Here is a 19908-nt window from a genome sequence, read left to right on the forward strand (position 1 = left end):
AATAAATGACCTTTGTACAATGAGGCAACTGCAATACACCACTGTGTGAACATATGTTTTCTTTATATATAATATGACATTCATGTTCTTTCCACCTATAGCCATATTTCTATAGTATTTTCTAAACTGTTGTGCTGTTGTCAGGTTAGGTTTATCTGTTAAAATTACAGCGATTAAAAAAAAAAGAAATCTATTCCACCTTTTCAACCCCATGAGAAATATGCAGAAAAACAGGAAACTGAGGCAACAAAGAAAACATGTGTAATGTTAAAACATAACTGCTTTGTGTCTGTTCTCCAGCCTGGTCTGACATCAGAGCCTCGGTGACTCGGAGTGTTCCGGTGAGGGAGTAAACACAAACACATGCACATGCACATGAAACGGGGTGTCATTACTTCACATACACAGATTTTATTGACAGTCGCAACATGTCAGATCCACACATACCGGAAATTAGCAGTGGTCCAGAGCCTGGAGCCTGCTGGGTGTTGAGCCATGACAACCCTTGTGTTTACCTTTGTGACACAAAGTGTCACCTCTGCACAGTAGCTTGATTTGAGTACACACGAGATTAAAGGTGTGACACTTGCTTCCAAGGTGGAAGTCAACACCCAAAATATCACCAGTGTTTATCAAGCGTGGAGAAGCATAAACATTATGCTTCCTTATACGACTATAAATCTTTGCTCCCTGCAGATGTCCAGGATGAAAAGAGGTTGATGTTGTAGATAGACAGATGGATAGATGGATAGATGGATAGATTGATAGATGGATAGATGGATGGATAGATAGATGGATAGATAGATGGATAGATAGATTGATAGATAGACGGATAGAAAGATGGATAGATAGATGGATGGATAGATGGATAGATGGATGGATGGATAGATAGATAGATGGATAGATGGATGGATGGATGGATAGATGGATGGATAGATGGATGGATAGATGGATAGATGGATAGATAGATAGACAGATGGATAGACGGATGGATAGATAGATGGATAGATAGATGGATAGAAAGATGGATAGAAAGATGGATAGATAGATGGATAGATAGATGGATAGATAGATTGATAGATAGACGGATAGAAAGATGGATAGATAGATGGATGGATAGATGGATGGATAGATAGATGGATGATAGATGGATGGATAGATGGATAGATGGATAGATGGATGGATAGATAGATGGATGATAGATGGATGGATAGATGGATAGATGGATGGATAGATGGATGGATGGATAGATAGATAGATGGATAGATGGATGGATGGATGGATGGATGGATAGATGGATGGATAGATGGATGGATGGATGGATAGATGGATAGATAGATAGATGGATGGATAGATAGATAGATGGATAGATGGATGGATGGATAGATGGATAGAAAGATGGATAGATGGATAGATAGATGGATAGAAAGATGGATAGAAAGATGGATAGATAGATAGATAGATAGATAGATAGATAGATGGATAGATGGATGGATGGATAGATAGATAGATGGATGGATAGATAGATGGATGGATAGATGGATAGAAAGATGGATAGATGGATAGATGGATAGATGGATGGATAGATGGATGGATGGATAGATAGATAGATGGATAGATGGATGGATGGATGGATAGATGGATAGATGGATAGATGCATAGATGGATAGATGGATAGATAGATGGATAGAAAGATGGATAGAAAGATGGATAGATAGATGGATGGATAGATTGATAGATGGATGGATGGATAGATGGATGGATAGATGGATAGATGGATAGATGCATAGATGGATAGATGGATAGATAGATGGATAGAAAGATGGATAGATAGATAGATAGATAGATAGATAGATAGATGGATAGATGGATGGATGGATAGATAGATAGATGGATAGATGGATGGATGGATGGATAGATGGATAGATAGATAGATGGATGGATAGATAGATAGATGGATAGATGGATTGAATTCATTCATTCATTTTACTCTTTTGCGTACACACACTGGTGTACACACTAACGTTAGTCACTCATGTCTGCATTTGTGGCTTTTGTCTTTCCTGTGTCTAATTTCTGTAAAGTCGTGAGAAGAAATGAAAGAACTAAAGCAGCAGAACAACATGCTGGACACAGGCCACTGGGGGCACTGTGAGGACAGCTTTGACCCACAGGCAGGCACCTGGGTGTCCCCACAGATATCCTATCTCAGCTTCAAGAGCCTCATTCAGCTCAGACGCAGCATGAACACAGGTCAGTGGAGGCGTCCAAAAAAAAAAGATTTAATTTCAGTGTTTTGCTGCATGTACATTTCTCCTCAATGTTCATCTATGAATCCTCTCACGCAAGGTGTAATGATTTTCGACTGCGAGGAGAAGACTTTGGCCGACATTGCTGAAAAGATCGTCAGCGAAATGGTTAATAAAAAGGAAATCAGGCCAGAAAACCGTGAAGACATGGTGAAGGTTCTGCTCCAGAACCACAGGTTTGCACCAAGATTTGACTGACTTGAAAACAATGGCCCAAAAATTAACTCAAATGTGAGATACTGACTTGAACACAATGGCCCAAAAATTAACTCAAATGTTTATAAGGGCCGCAATACCGTATGTGTCCACAAATACAACCTTTGTTGGCCTACATTTAGGGCTGTCAGGCTACATTTTTAATCTCAGTAATCAGAGGGTGAGAGACAGAGGCAGACAGAGAGAGATAACCACTGACCCACGTCTCCCTCCTTCTAGCCAATCAGCAGACCCAGAGAGCCAAGCTTTGACAGAGGGTACAAATCTACAGAGAATCTCAGTAAAAGAAAGGGTGAGTGGACTTAAAGATCCATCAGCTTTTCACAGTCAATTTCATGACCTGAATTATTTAAATATTGAATTATTTACACTGAATTTTACACATTTAAGGATGTTGAAAATATAATTTCTTTTTGTAAGATGTGAGTTGCAGCGATTCATAGTAGAAATTCCTACTGTTCCCACTTTGTTTTCCAGAAGGACGTGTCTGACCGTGATGAAGTCTCCTTGGTGTTAGTAGGTGAGCCATTGTTTCTCTGCTATCAGTGTATTTATGGACAATCAATTGACCTAGTTTTACAAAAATTATGTATTTACTACATTTATTATTATAATATATTCCAATATATTGGAACAAAACAAAATTCATTCAAACCTGATTTTTTTTTCGTTAAACATTATCCAATTTTAAAAGCAAAGATGGTGAAAGGTCAGAAAGTGGAAAAGACGCCAAATAACAGTGAAAAGTCATAGAAGTTGGGCTAAAATTTGGAAGTTACTGGGTAACCTGGTAATGGTTTGGTTATCATGCTAAGTATAAAAACATTTCAGGGCATTTGATGGTATAATGGTAGAAACAGTGGGTTCACACAACAGCAATCCACTCGTATCTTGATTGCATTTTGCCTATCAAAAATAACAAAAAAACAATTAATTCGTTCCAGCCCCACAGAAATTATTTAATTAAATTAACCCCCCATCTAAACATCAGAAACATAGCTCAAAACAAATATATTGGTAATATAAAATAATAATAATTAAGAAATGTTTATATTATTGTTATAAAAACGGGGTAAAATAACCCAGCGAGGGACAGTGAGCGAGTCGGGGAGAGAGAGAGAGAGAGAGCGAGAGAGAGTGAGAGAGTGAGCATGACACTGAGTCGAAAAATGGAGCTTGGTTGAGCACTGGTAACTTGGAAAATGTATTTCGGGTAGCTCGTATATCAAAGCCTCACTATATATATAAATATATATAAATATATATATATATATATATATACATATATATATGAAATATATATACAGGGGTCCAAAATATATAACTTGCGAAACTACAACAGTGATCCATTATCCCAACTTTTTGGAAGTGGGTTGAAATCTTCACTTCCTAAATTAGTGTTTATTAAACTTTCTGGGAGAAATATGTGGGGTTTTTTTTGTTCTTTTGCTTGATCCAGCCAATTGATCATATGTATTACCAAACACCAGGCCTAAATGACATTACAAAGCGTTCCGACTGTTCCGAAAATAACGTTTGAAGAATATTTCTTTCTTTTTTTTTTAAATAAACCAGGAGGTCTGGACTTTCTGGAGAAGCCCACAGTCGTGTTTGTCCGTCTAAAGGAGGCCTTGGTGCTTGACTCCGGTCTGGAGTCCCCGGCACCAGTTCGCTTCATCTATGTTCTGGTTGGCCCAATCAAGACTGACGTAGATTACCACGAAACTGGCCGTGCTATGGCGGCACTTATGGCTGACAAAGTAAGTTAGCCAGCATTTTTGCGCGACTGACAATGATGCACATTCTGATCATTTAATTTGGTTCATTAACATCTATAAACATTGTTAAATGGCCGTGGTACGTTTTTAGCATTTGTGACTAATAAAAAATACACAGAACTAGAAATTGACTATGGGGGACCTCGACTTATGTCGGAGACCTGTTCCTATGTAACTCGTAAGCCAGTTTGGCTGCTCCTTTACAACAACCATGCATATGATAAGCTCTAGTGGGCCACATAAAATGACATGGTGTGTCGCAGTCGGTCTGGGGACCAGGGGTTTGACACGTGTGATCTAAATAGCATTCAAATGTATGTGTCGGTATAGCCAGTAGATTAAAGAAACTCCTATTACTTTTATGTGTCAGTGGCTGCACTAACATTACAGGTGAAAATCTCGATCTCTGGATTTGACAGCTTCATTCTCTCCTTCTCAGGTGTTCCATCAAACAGCCGTGCAGGCGAAGAGCACCAAAGGGTTGACGGACTCCATGACAAATTTCATGGATTGCAGCGTTGTCATTCCACCGACTGAAATCCAAAATGAAGCAACGTTGAGCTCCATTATCAGTTTCCAGGAGAAACTACTGCAGGGCAGGCTTAAACTTGATGACTCCACAGTTTGCCTGATGCCCCAACCTCGTAGGGGTGAGTCCTACAGCACGCAGCCTGATGATCTTTTACCAATAAATATAAAAATACAACAATAATTTACTATAAAACATTTTTAAGAGTTGCCGAAGTTTTATGGAATTATATTAAAATTTCAAATTGTTTCCTCCCAGTGTCCTTCACCACCAAACCTCCTACAGAGGACCCGCTGTCCCGTACGGGGCGTCCGTTTGGTGGAATGATTCGGGACATAAAAAGACGCTACAAGTACTACAAGAGTGACATCACAGATGCTCTGAACTCCCAGGTTCTTGCTGCAGTTATCTTTATCTACTTTGCTGCCCTGTCTCCTGCCATCACCTTCGGCGGTCTTTTGGGTATGTGTTGTTTGTAGTAAAATGAGAAGGTTTACTGTATCATTGTAATAAATCAACACTTTTTTTTTTTTTATCATTAACATCGTTAGCTGATAAGGTGGACAACATGATGGGCGTCCCAGAACTTCTCATTTCCACCAGTATCCAGGGAATCATCTTCTGTTTTCTTGCCGCACAGCCCATACTGGTCATCGGTTTCTCTGGTCCTCTCTTAGTGTTTGAGGAGGCCTTCTGTGCAGTAAGTTCTAACACTCTTTTCCATCTAGTTACACAGAAGAGTCTCATTATCCTATGGAAAGTAATGCTCGATAAAACTACTAATTATTTATGTAAATTATATATGAATCATCCTTAATCAAGTATAATAATAATAGTAGCTGAATAGCTGAAATAGCTAATTATCTGCAAACTGCATACTGTATATGTTTAGGTACGCATTTTTATACATATGATATAGGCAAAATATAACTTCTTTGTTCACAGATGTGCATGTTATCATGATAGTGTATTATTGTTATTGTAGTATCATATTGTGGTGCGCTGAGGAAAAGTGCATTGAGCGATGTCAATCATTTCCCCCAATGACTTCACATCTGTTTAGACCATACGTGTCAAACTCAAGGCCCGGGGTCCAAATGCGGCCCGCCAAGCTGTTTTGTGCGGCCCGCAGGAACATGAAAAGCATTTAGTAAATCCATGACACATTAAAAGGTATTATTTCATCATACAGAAATGAACAATATTAACATGCATTAGTCTGTTATGGAGTAGTTACATCTATACCAGCGGTCCCCTATCTTTTTTTGGTTCCAAGGACTGGTCAGCCAGTACCACCCGTTACTACAGACCGGTACCAAGGTGCTGAGCATTGAAGGATCATTACATTTTCAAAATATAATATCTTTTAGACTTTATTCTGTTTGTATCAGTGTCTGAATGACCTTTTATTTTTAAATATTGCCAGATTATCTTTAAATAAAGTAAGTAAATGGAGTAATTTCTTTGAAATCCACCATATCCATATAGTAAATTAGTAAAAATTAAGCACATTTTTTCACTGTGTCCACCTGTGGCCTGGTACCAAATAACCTATGGACTAGTACTGGTCCGCGGACCAGGGGTTGGGGACCCCTGATCTATACAGTCTTCCATTTACAACCGGCCCTTCAAGGGGAACTGTATTGGTGATGTGGCCCACGGTGAAAATGAGTTCGACACCCCTGGTTTAGACTGTATCCTTCTAATTGAAATTGTGAGGACTGCTTGTTGACTTGGTCCCAAGTCATGTTAACATTTGTTGTGTTTTTCCCTAAACTGGATCACAGTTTACAAAAAATTCAATTTCCTGTACACTTTCAAACATACAATATATAGCAGTGATTTTCAACTGGTGGATTGAGACCCACATTTTGGTACATGCATACATATACATATGCCATCTCGGGCGAAACTAATCCATGTCACCTAATTTCTACGCAGTTCTGCAAGTCCCAGGACATCGAGTATATTGTAGGGAGAGTGTGGGTCGGAGTGTGGCTCGTGATCATCGTGTTGGTGATTGTGGCCCTCGATGGCAGCGTCCTGGTGCGCTTCATCTCGCGCTTCACCCAAGAAATTTTCTCCATACTTATCTCCCTCATCTTCATCTACGAGACCTTCGCCAAGCTGGGGCGGGTAAACCATCTTATCTATTTCCGTTCATGCTGTCTACTTGATACAAGTGAATAAAGCTTGGTTTAAAATCATTAGATACGCGTGCACTAAGGACTGATGTTCGACAAGCTTCGAGATATTTCCAAATGTATCTTAAACAAGAGGCAATTTTCCACAAACTGCTGATTGTTACTGGCGACATCTGTTACATCGGTTTTACTAAAGCAGTGTTTCCTGACCTTTTTCGAGCCACGCTACACATTTCACATTTGAAAAATCCCACCGCACACCACCGAAACAAAAACGTCACAAAAGGTATATGTGATGCAATGTAATGATCTTTTAGTGGCAATTTACTCACAATTTAAAATAGCGCTGATGTGCTTTTGTTTTTTTCAGTTTTATAGCTACATTCTGCCACCTAGTGGAGAAGTATGTAACAAAGACAAATAATTATCAATCAATAAATAACAGTGTTCAGACCAATTAAGTAGAACTGGCACTGGTGGATGCAAAACAGCTTTAGTGAGATTTATTTCACTAATAATTTGATACGATTAAGTTTAAAAAATTACACCAATATTGCCACAAAAAAATTGGTCCACAACACAGGAAAATGTCACCATCAGAAACATCACTGTTTAACCTCTTTTTTCTTGCATTCTCTTGGCCGCACGTATATATCAAATTTGTAACGTAATTATATGTATGAATCAGGCTTAAGGTGTCCCAATATATTTAACATGTATTTCTTTCTCTGTTATCTCCTGACTTTTGTGCAGATCTTCAAAGCACACCCGCTCATTCTGAATTACGATCAATTGAACGCAAGCGTGGAAAATCCCTGGCAACCGAAATCGGAAGAACGCGTCATTTATGACAACGCTACGGGCAACACGACTGTGCTCGTTAGCACCATTAAGCCTCCTTATCCTAACACGGCTCTGCTCTCCATGTGCCTCATGTTCGGTTGTTTCTTTATCGCCTTTTTCCTTCGCCAGTTCAAGAACGGAACGTTTCTGCCCGGAAAGGTGAGATTTAAAAAATATATATATATATATTACATTCATGTGTTTTTTTATTTTAATAAACATTCTATGTCAACAGGTCAGACGTTTGATTGGTGACTTTGGAGTCCCTATTGCAATTTTCCTTATGATCGTGGTGGACTACAGTATTCAGGACACCTACACTCAGGTTTGCGCTAAGTTTTTTTTAAGCCATCAGGGCATTGAATGAAAACAAAGTTGTAACCATTTTTCTCCTTCAAAGAAACTGGTTGTTCCGAAAGGTCTGACAGTGTCCAACCCGGCCAAAAGAGGCTGGTTGATCAATCCATTTGGAGAGCACCAGTCCTTTCCTGTGTGGCTCATGTTTGCCTCCTGTATCCCAGCCCTGCTTGTCTTTATCCTCATCTTTCTGGAGTCTCAAATCACTACGTGAGCAAAACGTCCACATAATTCCACAAAATACCACTGCGGAAGGTGTCTACTCATTAACACGTTGTACCCTCCCAACAGTTTGATTATAAGTAAACCCGAGAGGAAGATGGTCAAGGGCTCCGGGTTCCACTTTGACCTGCTGCTTCTAGTAGCCATGGGTGGACTCAGTGCAATATTCGGTGTGCCGTGGCTCAGTGCCGCCACTGTGAGAACGGTCACCCACGCCAACGCCCTCACTGTCATGAGCAAAGGACCAAAGCCTGTCATAGAGAAAGTGATGGAACAGAGAGTCAGCGGGATTCTGGTGGCCCTGCTAGTTGGTACGTGGGACACACCTGGTTTGAGACGTAATGATGTAAAGTTTCGAGGAACATTTTCTTTACACTAAGGTTAGCAGCAGCAGGTTAACTTGTCACTGACATATAAGTTGCAGCATCACGTTATAGTTGCATTAACATACATTACAATGATTCATTTAAGATGGTTGTGGAATGTTACTCTTACTGCTACTCAATGTACTGGAATACATATAGTGTAGACAAGGGGCCCACAAGTCCCAGTCCTGGGACAGGTGTCGGTCCGTAGGTCATTTGGTATCGGGCCGCAGTGGGACACAGTGAAAAAAATCAATTTTACTAATTTACTTCATTCATAAAGAATCCAGTCTTATCCTTTTTTTTCATTAAAATATAATCTGACAATGTTTCAAAACAATCGGTCATTCAGATCATAAAATTTTATGATTACGGTATTACCTGTCCGCAGTGACGGCTGATACTGTCTGACCGGTCCATGGTACAAGAAAGAACGACTGCTGCAGACCACAACAATTGATTTGTTTTACGGGACGTACATGTCCAACTACTTACTAATTTAAAAAAAAAAAACATATTCTGCATGCCACACACAAATGCTGACATCAACTAATTTAGAATCCATTCAGTATTTCTACACTACAGGCAACACATAGACCCCAGAATCATATGTAACTGCCCATAGGAGGTGGACATTTTGCCAAGTTTTGCCAAAATGATGGTCAAAACGTTCCCAAAAGAACAACACAAACGAAAAAAAAAAGTGTATCCAGCACAATCCAATGTACGGTGTTCAACCGAAGAATGTAAACAAAGCGGTCTTCTGCGTATAGCAGCATGCCTGACGACATATTTGTCCACTCTGCTAGGTCTAGTTCATTCTGATGAAGGTTATTTTCTTATTATTTATTGTCCTATTTTCTCTTTGTATTGAAGGTTTGTCTATTCTGATGGAGCCGATTCTAACGTTGATCCCAATGTCAGCCCTGTTTGGTATCTTCCTTTACATGGGAGTGACATCACTGAATGGTATACAGCTATGGGATCGGATGCTTCTGTTGTTCATTCCTAAGAAATACCACCCGGATGAACCCTACGCTACCAAAGTAAGAGACTAGACTACGATTTCAGTCACACTATGAAATATGAAAATTAGGAAAATTCTGCATCCCAAATGTAGACAATACTTTACTGATGCCTAGTTCATGGGATTAGTTCTTGCAATAACAAAGAAGAGAGAAGAGATGGTTCCCGTTCCAAAAATACTATAGAAGCAAATATTGTTTAGTACTATAGTACACAGATATGAAAGTGCAGCTTTTGGATTTTACTAAATTTTAAGTAGGCACAAAATTACACAATGCACAAGTTATACTTATACTTACAACACAATAGTCAGTGCTTACTGCACACACACACACACACACTGCTGAAACTTCTAACTTTCCCACATTTCACACACAAATTATAAAATTTACATGTGTGTTTCATTCCCCAAATATGTTGTGTTTACATGTCAAAACGTTAATGTCTAATGCCAGAGTTACTGATGTGAATGTATTTTTGACATAGGTAAGCACAGCACGGATGCACGTGTTCACGCTCATCCAGTGTGGCTGCCTTGTGATCCTTTGGATTGTGAAGTCCAGTCCAGCATCTCTGGCACTTCCATTTATACTGATCCTCACCATTCCTTTGCGCATGGTTATGACTGGGCGTTTGTTCTCAGAACTGGAAATTAAATGCGTAAGTAACTCCACGATCGTAGAACTGAAGGTCCCATGTAGGGACCGGCCAGAATAGGTATCTGTCCAATATTGGTCAAAATTTCAAAATCAACCCCAGCCTGTCTGATCCAATACCTAAGCCCAAAATCTCAACTTAACTTTGCACAACATGCCTTAGACAGGGAAAACACCCCTCCATTTCTAAACACATAACTGACATATTTTCTTCTGTTTCAGTTGGATGCTGACGATGCTAAAGTGACATTTGAGGAGGAACCAGGCCAGGATGTATACTGTGAAACTCAAATGCCATTGTAAATGTCTTCTCGGACTACCTTAAGAAATGTTTATACAGAATATACTGTATGTTTCTCTATATACCGCATGTATTGTCATTTACAATTAAGAGCTTCCCATCTTTCCTGGACGGTTTGACATCGCATAAGTCAAAACATAAATGACAGCATGACAAAGAGCTTTTATAAAAGGTGTGTTGTTTTATATGGTGCCGGTGTTCTCAGTAAAGGGGGTGATCACGAAAGAAATAAGCCAAACTGAAAGCTTGAAATGCTTTATAACCAATGAACAAAGTATTGTATAAAGTGCAGTTAATTAAATCTTAAGTGAAATCTATTTGTGCGTAGTATGCAGTTTGTAATGAACTTTTACAATTAATCTTTGAAAAACGAAATGAATTGAGAATTAAGGTAACACGATAAGGTAAGTGTACAACTATCGGGACTCTCTTTAAACATGTTTATCCAAATAGGAAGAAACTGAAATAAAAAATAAAACCCAACAAAAACACTTGGGTTTATCATAAACTGGTGCTGTACTTCTTTTAACAGGTATACTTCTTGTTACTCCTTGCAGCACTGAGTAACTCTTTGTCTTTTAAGGCACCGTGGTAAAACTCTTAAATGGACTGTGCAACGTTGAGAGTGATCAGGAGCTTACTTCTCATGAAGCCATTATTAATGGCCATGCATACGGTCTATAGTGTCTAATACTACATTAAACTTGACTTTAAAAACCCAACATCTTAAACAATAAATCAAACTACAATAGTAGTCACTCCAGACAGCAACTGGGCAGCTAGAAAATGACAGCAACCAAAATTGTGGAAAATGACTGCAACGCTCAAAATGGTAGAAAAGAACCACAAATCACAACAAAATTGTTGAATGTTATATAAACTGCCAGTGAACTCTAGAAACGGTAAAAATGCTCCCAAAAGACTAATTAATGGCCACACTGGGACATAAAGGACAGGAGACAGGTAGGCATGGCAGCCAAGGGGAAGTACCACAATGGCAGTGAACCAAGACGCAAAGCATAGCAGCAGCACAGCAGCTGCACAGAATAAAAGAAAACTTCCTCTTGGCTGACCAATTTCAAAAATAAATAGACAAGCCAAGTACTGAAGTTTTGCCATTAGCACAACATTTGTAAAATAATTGCCACTTTTAAATTAAAAAAAAACTTGAGTTTGACTCCACAGACGCCTCATCTTGTCTTTCAGTCACACTACTAAGCTTATACATTCAGATACACAATACATTCTCCAAGTTACTTTCACAAAACAATAACAACAACAACAGTAATAATAATAATAATAATAATAATAATAATAATAATGCTATTGCTAATGCCTAAGCTATTTAGCTAAAGTTACAAAGAGTCAAAACGCCAAAAGTAGCGTAGAAAAATCCAAAAGTCTCTTACCTTTCTATCTGAGTTGTATATCCGGACCGGGTCGAGCCAGGGGCAAAAGAAACCAAGTGGCTTTCATTCAATGACGTATTTTCCTGTGCGCCTAAAACTTGGTGTGTTCTTTAGCTGCAACTTTAGCCCTTCATATCAAAAACAAAACATTGCTTACACGCAACGCATTTCTAATGGCAATTACACCTACCCTCAAAAACGGCAGTGAGTAAACTACTAGTGCTACCGTAAAGTAGTCTTTTTTTTAACGTATGTCGTTACTTTATGTGTGTTTATTAACTTGTCTTAGCGTTAGCAGGTACCGGTGTAGCGTCAATTGACGATGGATGCGATTGAACAGTCTGTTCACTAAGGCTCAAACACCGAAAACAACACGGAAGTGACTGAAATTATGAAACCCAATGAACGGGGTTGGTATTATTAGACGTGTTTTATAGTAACAGAATACAATTAGAAATGGACTGGGGTGAACTCACTTAAATACTGCTGTGTCCTTATGTTATGACGTCAGAGTGGAGCAACGAAGACCTGTGGAAGCTGTTCACGGCAATGAGAGAGCATTTACACGATATTGCACTAAAGCGAAAAACGAACTGGAACAAGGTGGCATTTCCCCCATTCTCTCCTGAGGAGTGCGACTTGAAGTGGAAACAGATTTCGCAGGAGGTAACTTCACTTTTATCTTAAATTGTCAATATTACATTAGTTTAATGTGTGCATGACTTTTTTGTTCATTTCAGTGCGATTGTACCTGATATAGAATCTCTCTTTCGCAGGAAGAAAATAAGTCACAGTCTGAAACTAATGATGTAGAAGGTCTGCCCACCAAGCCTCCACGGTAAGAGAGACACCCACACACACTGTAAGATTCTTTTGTTAAAACCTTCTATTTATTTAGACATTACATTCTAGAAAAGGCCTTATATGTTAGCCAGCGAGGACATACCTGTGTTAGTTTCCATAGAGAGAGAAAAAATAATTAAGATTTGACCAAAGTAAGGCTAGTTAAAAAAAAAAAACCACTGAGAATTTTTTGTTTTTCTTCAATTCTATTGACAATATCAGAGTTGTGTTCAACCAAAACATCTCAGGTTTGACGTTAAGTAGGTATGGTGTGAGTATACTTTTTGTTTGATATTGATTTTTCTCATGCAAAACATAGACCCTCGCCTCTAAAAGTCATAATAAAAATTGGTGATGTTTTTTTTTGTTGTATTTGTGTTCCCTCAGCTGCTGCTATAACTTATTCTGCAAAGAGCTAGTGGATTCAAACCCCTTCAAGAGGAACTGTGTAAACTTATGGGCGAAAAGATGGCAGGCGTTGCCCGAATCTCAGAGGGAGAAGTACCAAACGCGCTGCACTGAGGTACGACCCCCCCCCTCAGTCTCGCTCTCTGTTTTTTCGCGCGTTGTGCCACCCAACACCCGGAGACTATGCGTTGTGTTTTTGAATTGTCGATGTATGGTGCGATGGAGGACGACTCAGACGCATCACTGTCGATTGTCCTCTTTATTTCTCCTTCTTTATCCATAAAAGAAAAACACACACTGTCTTTGCAACAATCTAAAATATAACCTCAATTAGTAAACATTTCTCTGGATCTAATGTGAATGAAGTTCTTTGCCTCTGATTTCTTTCAGATGAAGAAAGAATACATGGTGAAGCTGGACAAGTATCTCCAGGTGAGTAATCCTGAAGACCTACAGGTTTGAGACCGATTGTGGCGTTGACCTTCATCACTCCTCCATGGCTGTGGATAGAAAGGACTCGAAGCTAAAAGTAATTTAATACAGTGCATAACAGAAGAAGATATTTTATCACTCCATCCTGCAGTCTCACATACAGTGCTTCCTTACTTGGGTTTCATCAAAAAATGTTTTGATTTCTGCACTTACTCTCCCGTAAGCGGTCTCTGGCGCCACGCGGAAGCTTAAAAAATTGCAGCAGGTTTTTTATAAAAGAACCTGTTTTAGAACAAGTGTATGTTTATTGTTTAAATATCCATATCTGCCACCGGTTTATTGATATTTTAGCACAGCCCAGTACTGTTCTTTCTCTATGTTTTCAGTGTTAAGTTGAGCAGCGTTAAGTTGAAAAAGTTTATATTTTCACCTTCCAATTTTTTTTTTTTTTTTTTTACAGAAGCTGACAGCTGAACAAGAGAAAATCATTAAAAGCTCCAACAGTGAGGTATGAAGATCAAAATGTTATTTTTATTTATTTTTATATAATTTTTAACAACAACTTTATAATGTGCGTGTTGTAACGTGTGTATAACAGGTTTTGCAGGCGTTCAACAACATCAACTCTGCAGCAGACCGGCCAAACCCAGACAGAACATCAGTGAGTTGAGATGTTCCGAGATGATCTTTTTCCCCCAAGAGATTCTGGAACTGCTCTCCATTGCTTATTTGTTTACTTTTTTTGGCTATATTTTAATATTACAATTAAAAAAAACAAAAAAAAAACAAAGCTCACAGTAACTGTTTCGACTCAGGACTCAGAAGACGACAACATCGAGTTCAGCACCAGCAGTAGTGAGGAAGGCGAGGACTACGTCCGTTTTAATGAGGTTGGCAAAGTTGATTTTTTTTTTTCTTTTAACGAGGTATTTATCATCTACAGTTGTCGTTGGACTGTCTTCGTAACATGCCGAGGGGCAACCATAATCTATGGCTAAAATCTCAACTCTTAGGACTCGCTAGACAGTCCTCTAGTCCGTTGCGGGACCACAAATAGAAAACCATCCATACTAGGGGTGGGCCAAAATATCGGTACTACGATATATTACAATACTTTTTTTAGTTACATATACACATATATATATATATATAGATAGATATGCAAATATTGATAAACAATAAATATACACTCGTTCTAAACAGATTCTCTCTGGTACATAAGAACCCTGTTTATAGTTATAGTGGAATTTTCCTTTAAGAGCCACTGTGTAGTATGTAAGGCAAGCGTTCAAACGTGCTCACGTATCATCTTATATCAACAGGATGAAACTGAAGAAGAGGAGGACGAGGATGAAGTCGTCATGTTTCAGATGTATTAGACCGACTAACCAAAAGCGTCAACACTGCCATCAGGAGGAAATCGAATCATTATAGCTACTTAACAAACAGCTCACCAATGATCATCAACTGCCGAACAGTCCAACGTGGCCCGCAGCTGAATTCCCAAATTCCGGGTTGTCTGCACTGTAAAAGCAGCTAAAAAAAACTAAAAATCAACAACTAAGACTTGAATGACTGTTGGTGATCCCAACTATGTCTCTATTTACATTCATACAAAAATGTGATTTTTATTTCATTTCATTTGTGTGTTCCAGAGTGTCTATCCAGCAAAATTCTGGCCATCCAACAAATATAGTTGATCATGTTGATCTACTGTTATGTGTATAAAGTCTAATTTAAGTTTTATTTGAAAGACAAGTATCTCAATGACAGAAATCCCATACCTCATACCAAGACAGTGTAAGATGTGAAAAACTCTGCAATTGTACACACTTTGCCATTACTTTCTAAACAGTAAATGCAAATTGTTTTAGTTGTCAAAAGTAAGATGTTATTATATAGTTTGATGAATCCTAGATTTTCGTTGAGTGTTTTGTACAAAGAGATTCATTTTTTTTTTTTCTAAAATGCAAATTATTTGACCTCATCTTGGGCTTTTGTTTATACTGTTTACAGAGAAAAAAAATAAAGTAGAAATAACTTTTTTTCAGTCTTTGTCTTTACACTTTTTGAAGGATGCAGTAATACTCCTTAGGGATCCTTCGGGATTAAGGATGTCTGATATAAACTTTTTGCCAATATCCCGATATTGTCCAAACACTTGATTTCCGATTCCGATATAGGCCTAGTAATATTTATTTTTTTACCTGTACAAACCACTGTATAAGAATAATTAAATGAGCTGCAATGCTGCCATCTAGTGACTTTCACTTTACTATACAGCTGTTTATGGCCAAAACTATTTTTAGGGCACACGTCACTTGGTGAAACCTAGGCATTGCGTTATCGGGTTTTCATTATCGGAGGAAAAAAATCAATAACAAATTCGTATAGATATTAAATAATTATGCTAATACTGGGATATATCACCATGGTGCAAGACCTGCGAGGAACTTTTACTGCTTGGTGAAACTAATCCATGTCGTTCACAAGAAAATTAAATATGTTCTATAAATATGTCTACACATTTATATTTATAAACAAAGTTTCAAAATTGCTAAAAAAGAAAACAGAAAAGTCCACTATAAATATATCTATATATATAGATATAGATATATATATACATATATAAATATATATGTAACGCTAGAATAAGTCCTTCATCATGTCATCTTATCTAAAGTAACTCACTAAGTTAGCCACCTAGTACCTCATTTTGCGCCACTTGAATACCACATAATATAAAGAATTTTGGCAAATATTTAACAAATAATATATGTAGACAATATTTGTATATTGTTTTTATTTTTTGTATGCTTTTTTTTTTATTTCACTTCTTTGTCATATCTCTGTGTAAAAAATACAAAAATGACACCTGTACTGCCTGTACTGCATCTTACCCAAAGGATTCTCATTTTAAAGGAGCCTACGCCCACATTTGAAGGTAAGATCTTAAGACAGTTAACACAGAGCTGAAACAAATCAGACATCTGTGGACAGAAACCCAGAAAACAGCACAATCTCAGCTTGACATCAAGGCTTCCTTGAAAACGGGGTTTGAATGCATCGGTTCCAGTGAATTCGAAATCCTCATCTGCACATACAAACTACCACCGCAAAGAATGAAACAAAAGAAAACACACAATCCTCTATATGAAAAGCTCTTCCTGGAAGTGCATCAAAACCTAATATGTTTTTACGCTAACATGTAGCGTCTGCTTCAGTCACTATGACGTATCGCAAGTAGACAGCTGCATTAAAGCTCACTGGAAACACATTTGAGGAAAACACTTAAACATTTACAAATCGGTACAAAAAAAAAAAAGGTGATTTTAAAACTATGAAAATGCAACACGAAGGTAGCAGATCGATCTGTGCAAACATTTCTAAACTACACCACCAAACCTGGTCAGGTAGTCCACTTATAAACGTCAAGCTTTTTCTATTGTTCATTAACACACATTAAAGTAAAAAAAAAAGAAAAGAAAACTCGGCTGAGTCAGAGCTGTCTGCGGAAATGAAAGTGTCATTAATGAAAGAGCCAGCAGAGGGTACTCTAATCAGCTAAATCCAACGGTGAGGCTTTCAAACTAAACTATGTAAAAGCACAGTGACATTTTAAAGATGGGCGGCAAGCGTCAGGAGAAGCTACCAGTGCTAATCACCACGTCACCATTGGTTAGTTATGATGACACCTTCTCTTAAAGCTACAGTACTCATAAATGGCTTTTAAATTAATCCATTTCAGAGGGTCAGGAAGAACATTAAGTACTTTTACAAGTCAATGGATCATCTTGCAGGACACAAACTTTAGTTTTCGGGCAGAAAAGATAACGCTGTCATGTTTGGTTTTTTTTTTTGGGGTACAATTTTTTTTTTTAATTTAGCATCAAATCTTCTGTCAGGTTAAGTTTGTCCCAGTCAGCACTGCCAAAACTACTATCACAAACCTAAGATTCATGAGCTTATGAGCATAGGTGTTTATGTCTACTAAATTCAACCAAGGAATTGTTTTGTTTAACTAATACATTTGATAATATTTTTATTTTTGTATTTCAAATTAAGTTAAAGTTAAAGTAAAATACACTGAGTTGATATGAGGAGAGAATGGTGGATAAAGGTCTTTGGTAAAGGAAAAAAAATAATGATAGAACACAACGCAAGTTATTTAATTTTTTTTTTTTTTTTTTTAAATGGCCACATAGCAGCCCTTTTGAAGTTAAAAATGTATTCTGCATCTATCGATGTGTACAGCGAGTCGCTACTCAGATCACGCTGAGTAAAATTCTGTCTTTTCAATTATTTGATCCACAAATATATCTTTGGTAGATTGAATGACTGATTCAAATGACTGACTTTACAGACTGACCTAAAGCAACACAACGAACATATAAAGATTTAGATTGTGAAGTATTACAAGAATATTTCACTATTACACATTACAGGTTATTTCCAACCTTTGTAGAAAAGAACTGAGATATTTTGTCAAAAAAAAAAAAAAAGGCATTAGTGACACCAGCATCTCAGAAAACACATTGGGCCACATACCTACATCCTTAGACAGAATGGGATTCTGAGGCTGTGCTGACAGAGTTAACGTTCGAGAATGTTACCTGACAGGAACTTGGCCCCTGACATGACGGGCCCCCTGCTGGAGAAATGGAAAGACCTCGGAAAGACATGCCCATGGAGGAAAGAAGAGGAACGGGGAGGCTGACGGGACAGAAGGCCGAGCCCCCGTGAGGAGTGAAGTTGACTTTATTGAGATCCGGACAGGAAGAGATGAAGGCCACCTCTGGCTTGCGTGGAGAGCTGAAGAACATGAACAAGACATAACTCAACACCTTGAAAAAACACACAAATATATATATATAGATATATATACATATATATATACATATATATAGATATATACATATATACATACATATATACATACATATATAGATATATACATACATATATACATACAAATATACATATATATACATATATATGTGTGTATATGTATACAAATACACATACACATATATACATATACACATATACATACATATATACTGTACATACTGACATATATACATACATACATACTGACACATGTATACATATAAATACACATACATATATATACACATACATATATACACACATACACACATGCATACATATATACATTCATACATATATACATACACATACGCATATACACTCACCGGCCACTTTATTAGGTACACCTGTCCAACTGCTCGTTAACACTTAATTTCTAATCAGCCAATCACATGGCGGCAACTCAGTGCATTTAGGCATGCAGACATGGTCAAGACAATCTCCTGCAGTTCAAACCGAGCATCAGTATGGGGAAGAAAGGTGATTTGAGTGACTTTGAACGTGGCATGGTTGTTGGTGCCAGAAGGGCTGGTCTGAGTATTTCAGAAACTGCTGATCTACTGGGATTTTCACGCACAACCATCTCTAGGGTTTACAGAGAATGGTCCGAAAAAGAAAAAATATCCAGTGAGCGGCAGTTCTGTGGGCGGAAATGCCTTGTTGATGCCAGAGGTCAGAGGAGAATGGCCAGACTGGTTCGAGCTGATAGAAAGGCAACAGTGACTCAAATAACCACCCGTTACAACCAAGGTAGGCAGAAGAGCATCTCTGAACGCACAGTACGTCGAACTTTGAGGCAGATGGGCTACAGCAGCAGAAGACCACACCGGGTGCCACTCCTTTCAGCTAAGAACAGGAAACTGAGGCTACAATTTGCACAAGCTCATCGAAATTGGACAATAGAAGATTGGAAAAACGTTGCCTGGTCTGATGAGTCTCGATTTCTGCTGCGACATTCGGATGGTAGGCTCAGAATTTGGCGTCGACAACATGAAAGCATGGATCCATCCTGCCTTGTATCAACGGTTCAGGCGGGTGGTGGTGGTGTAATGGTGTGGGGAATATTTTCTTGGCACTCTTTGGGCCCCTTGGTACCAATTGAGCATCGTTGCAATGCCACAGCCTACCTGAGTATTGTTGCTGACCATGTCCATCCCTTTATGACCACAATGTACCCAAC

General features: G+C 38.3%; 3 protein-coding genes across 5 annotated transcripts in view; 2 read left to right on the top strand and 1 right to left on the bottom strand.

The window, feature by feature from the left end:
• The first annotated feature begins 1947 nt into the window (after window positions 1-1947).
• slc4a1b (solute carrier family 4 member 1b (Diego blood group)) lies at window positions 1948-11338 on the top strand. Its single transcript, XM_025057900.1, has 15 exons — window positions 1948-2485; window positions 2745-2817; window positions 3003-3045; window positions 4101-4285; window positions 4743-4953; window positions 5091-5294; window positions 5384-5532; window positions 6774-6968; window positions 7730-7978; window positions 8055-8144; window positions 8220-8386; window positions 8468-8709; window positions 9640-9809; window positions 10276-10449; window positions 10668-11338. Exons 1-15 carry the CDS (start codon window positions 2097-2099, stop codon window positions 10746-10748), a joined length of 2622 nt encoding a protein of 873 aa, XP_024913668.1. The 5' UTR covers window positions 1948-2096; the 3' UTR covers window positions 10749-11338.
• Window positions 11339-12217: 879 nt separating this feature from the next.
• LOC103381600 (upstream-binding factor 1-like protein 1) lies at window positions 12218-15391 on the top strand. 3 transcript variants are annotated; one of them, XM_017034101.2, is made up of 10 exons: window positions 12218-12359; window positions 12454-12565; window positions 12667-12821; window positions 12932-12993; window positions 13386-13521; window positions 13797-13838; window positions 14299-14346; window positions 14437-14499; window positions 14654-14728; window positions 15161-15391. In XM_017034101.2, exons 2-10 carry the CDS (start codon window positions 12547-12549, stop codon window positions 15215-15217), a joined length of 657 nt encoding a protein of 218 aa, XP_016889590.1. In that variant the 5' UTR covers window positions 12218-12359; window positions 12454-12546; the 3' UTR covers window positions 15218-15391. The 3 variants fall into 3 exon arrangements, with proteins under 3 accessions (XP_016889590.1, XP_008312252.1, XP_008312251.1); XM_008314030.3 differs by having other exon boundaries at window positions 12235-12359; window positions 12451-12565; XM_008314029.3 differs by having other exon boundaries at window positions 12243-12359; window positions 12445-12565.
• A 2316-nt stretch (window positions 15392-17707) lies between these two features.
• The window catches only part of LOC103381614 (protein FAM117A-like), a 30179-nt gene continuing 27978 nt past the window's right edge, over window positions 17708-19908 (bottom strand). The window contains exon 8 of the mRNA XM_008314049.3: window positions 17708-18650. Within this exon, the coding sequence (XP_008312271.1) occupies window positions 18395-18650 (256 nt within the window). The 3' untranslated portion in view covers window positions 17708-18394. The remainder of the gene's footprint in view (window positions 18651-19908) is intronic.

This window comes from Cynoglossus semilaevis, chromosome 8 (genome assembly GCF_000523025.1).
Source record: "Cynoglossus semilaevis isolate Cse_v1.0 chromosome 8, Cse_v1.0, whole genome shotgun sequence".
NCBI lineage: Eukaryota > Metazoa > Chordata > Actinopteri > Pleuronectiformes > Cynoglossidae > Cynoglossus > Cynoglossus semilaevis.